Source organism: Buceros rhinoceros, unplaced genomic scaffold (assembly GCF_000710305.1).
Source record: "Buceros rhinoceros silvestris isolate BGI_N320 unplaced genomic scaffold, ASM71030v1 scaffold27998, whole genome shotgun sequence".
Lineage (NCBI taxonomy): Eukaryota > Metazoa > Chordata > Aves > Bucerotiformes > Bucerotidae > Buceros > Buceros rhinoceros.
Window position 1 is genome coordinate 2,043 of NW_010427842.1, and position 286 is coordinate 2,328.

Genomic DNA, 286 nt, shown 5'->3' on the forward strand with positions numbered 1-286 from the left:
AGCCCCACGGCGAGGGTGCACCCAGTGCCGGTGCCCCGTACCTGGAGTCGAAGGGGGAGCCGTCCAGCAGCGTGCCGTTGTAGTGGTACCGCACGAAGTCCGAGCTCTGCACTGTGCGGTTGCAGTGCTCCGGTTTGGACAGGGTGGAGATCTGCAGCTTGTCATTCTTGTTCCAGATGTCCAGCATGACGACGTCGAAGTACAGAGTGGCGTCCGGGGGGATCAGCCCGGCTAAAGGGGCGGCAGCGAGGACAGAGCCCCTTAGGTGGGACCAGCACCGAGCCGG

General features: G+C 64.7%; 1 protein-coding gene across 1 annotated transcript in view; it reads right to left on the minus strand.

Moving 5' to 3' along the window:
- LOC104498666 (peptidyl-prolyl cis-trans isomerase FKBP10-like) overlaps positions 1-231 on the minus strand; it is a gene marked incomplete at both ends in the record, with an annotated part of 2,256 nt that extends 2,025 nt beyond the window's left edge. The window contains one exon of the mRNA XM_010142074.1: positions 42-231. Coding sequence (XP_010140376.1) covers positions 42-231 — 190 coding nt within the window. The remainder of the gene's footprint in view (positions 1-41) is intronic.
- Between the last annotated feature and the right edge of the window lie 55 nt (positions 232-286).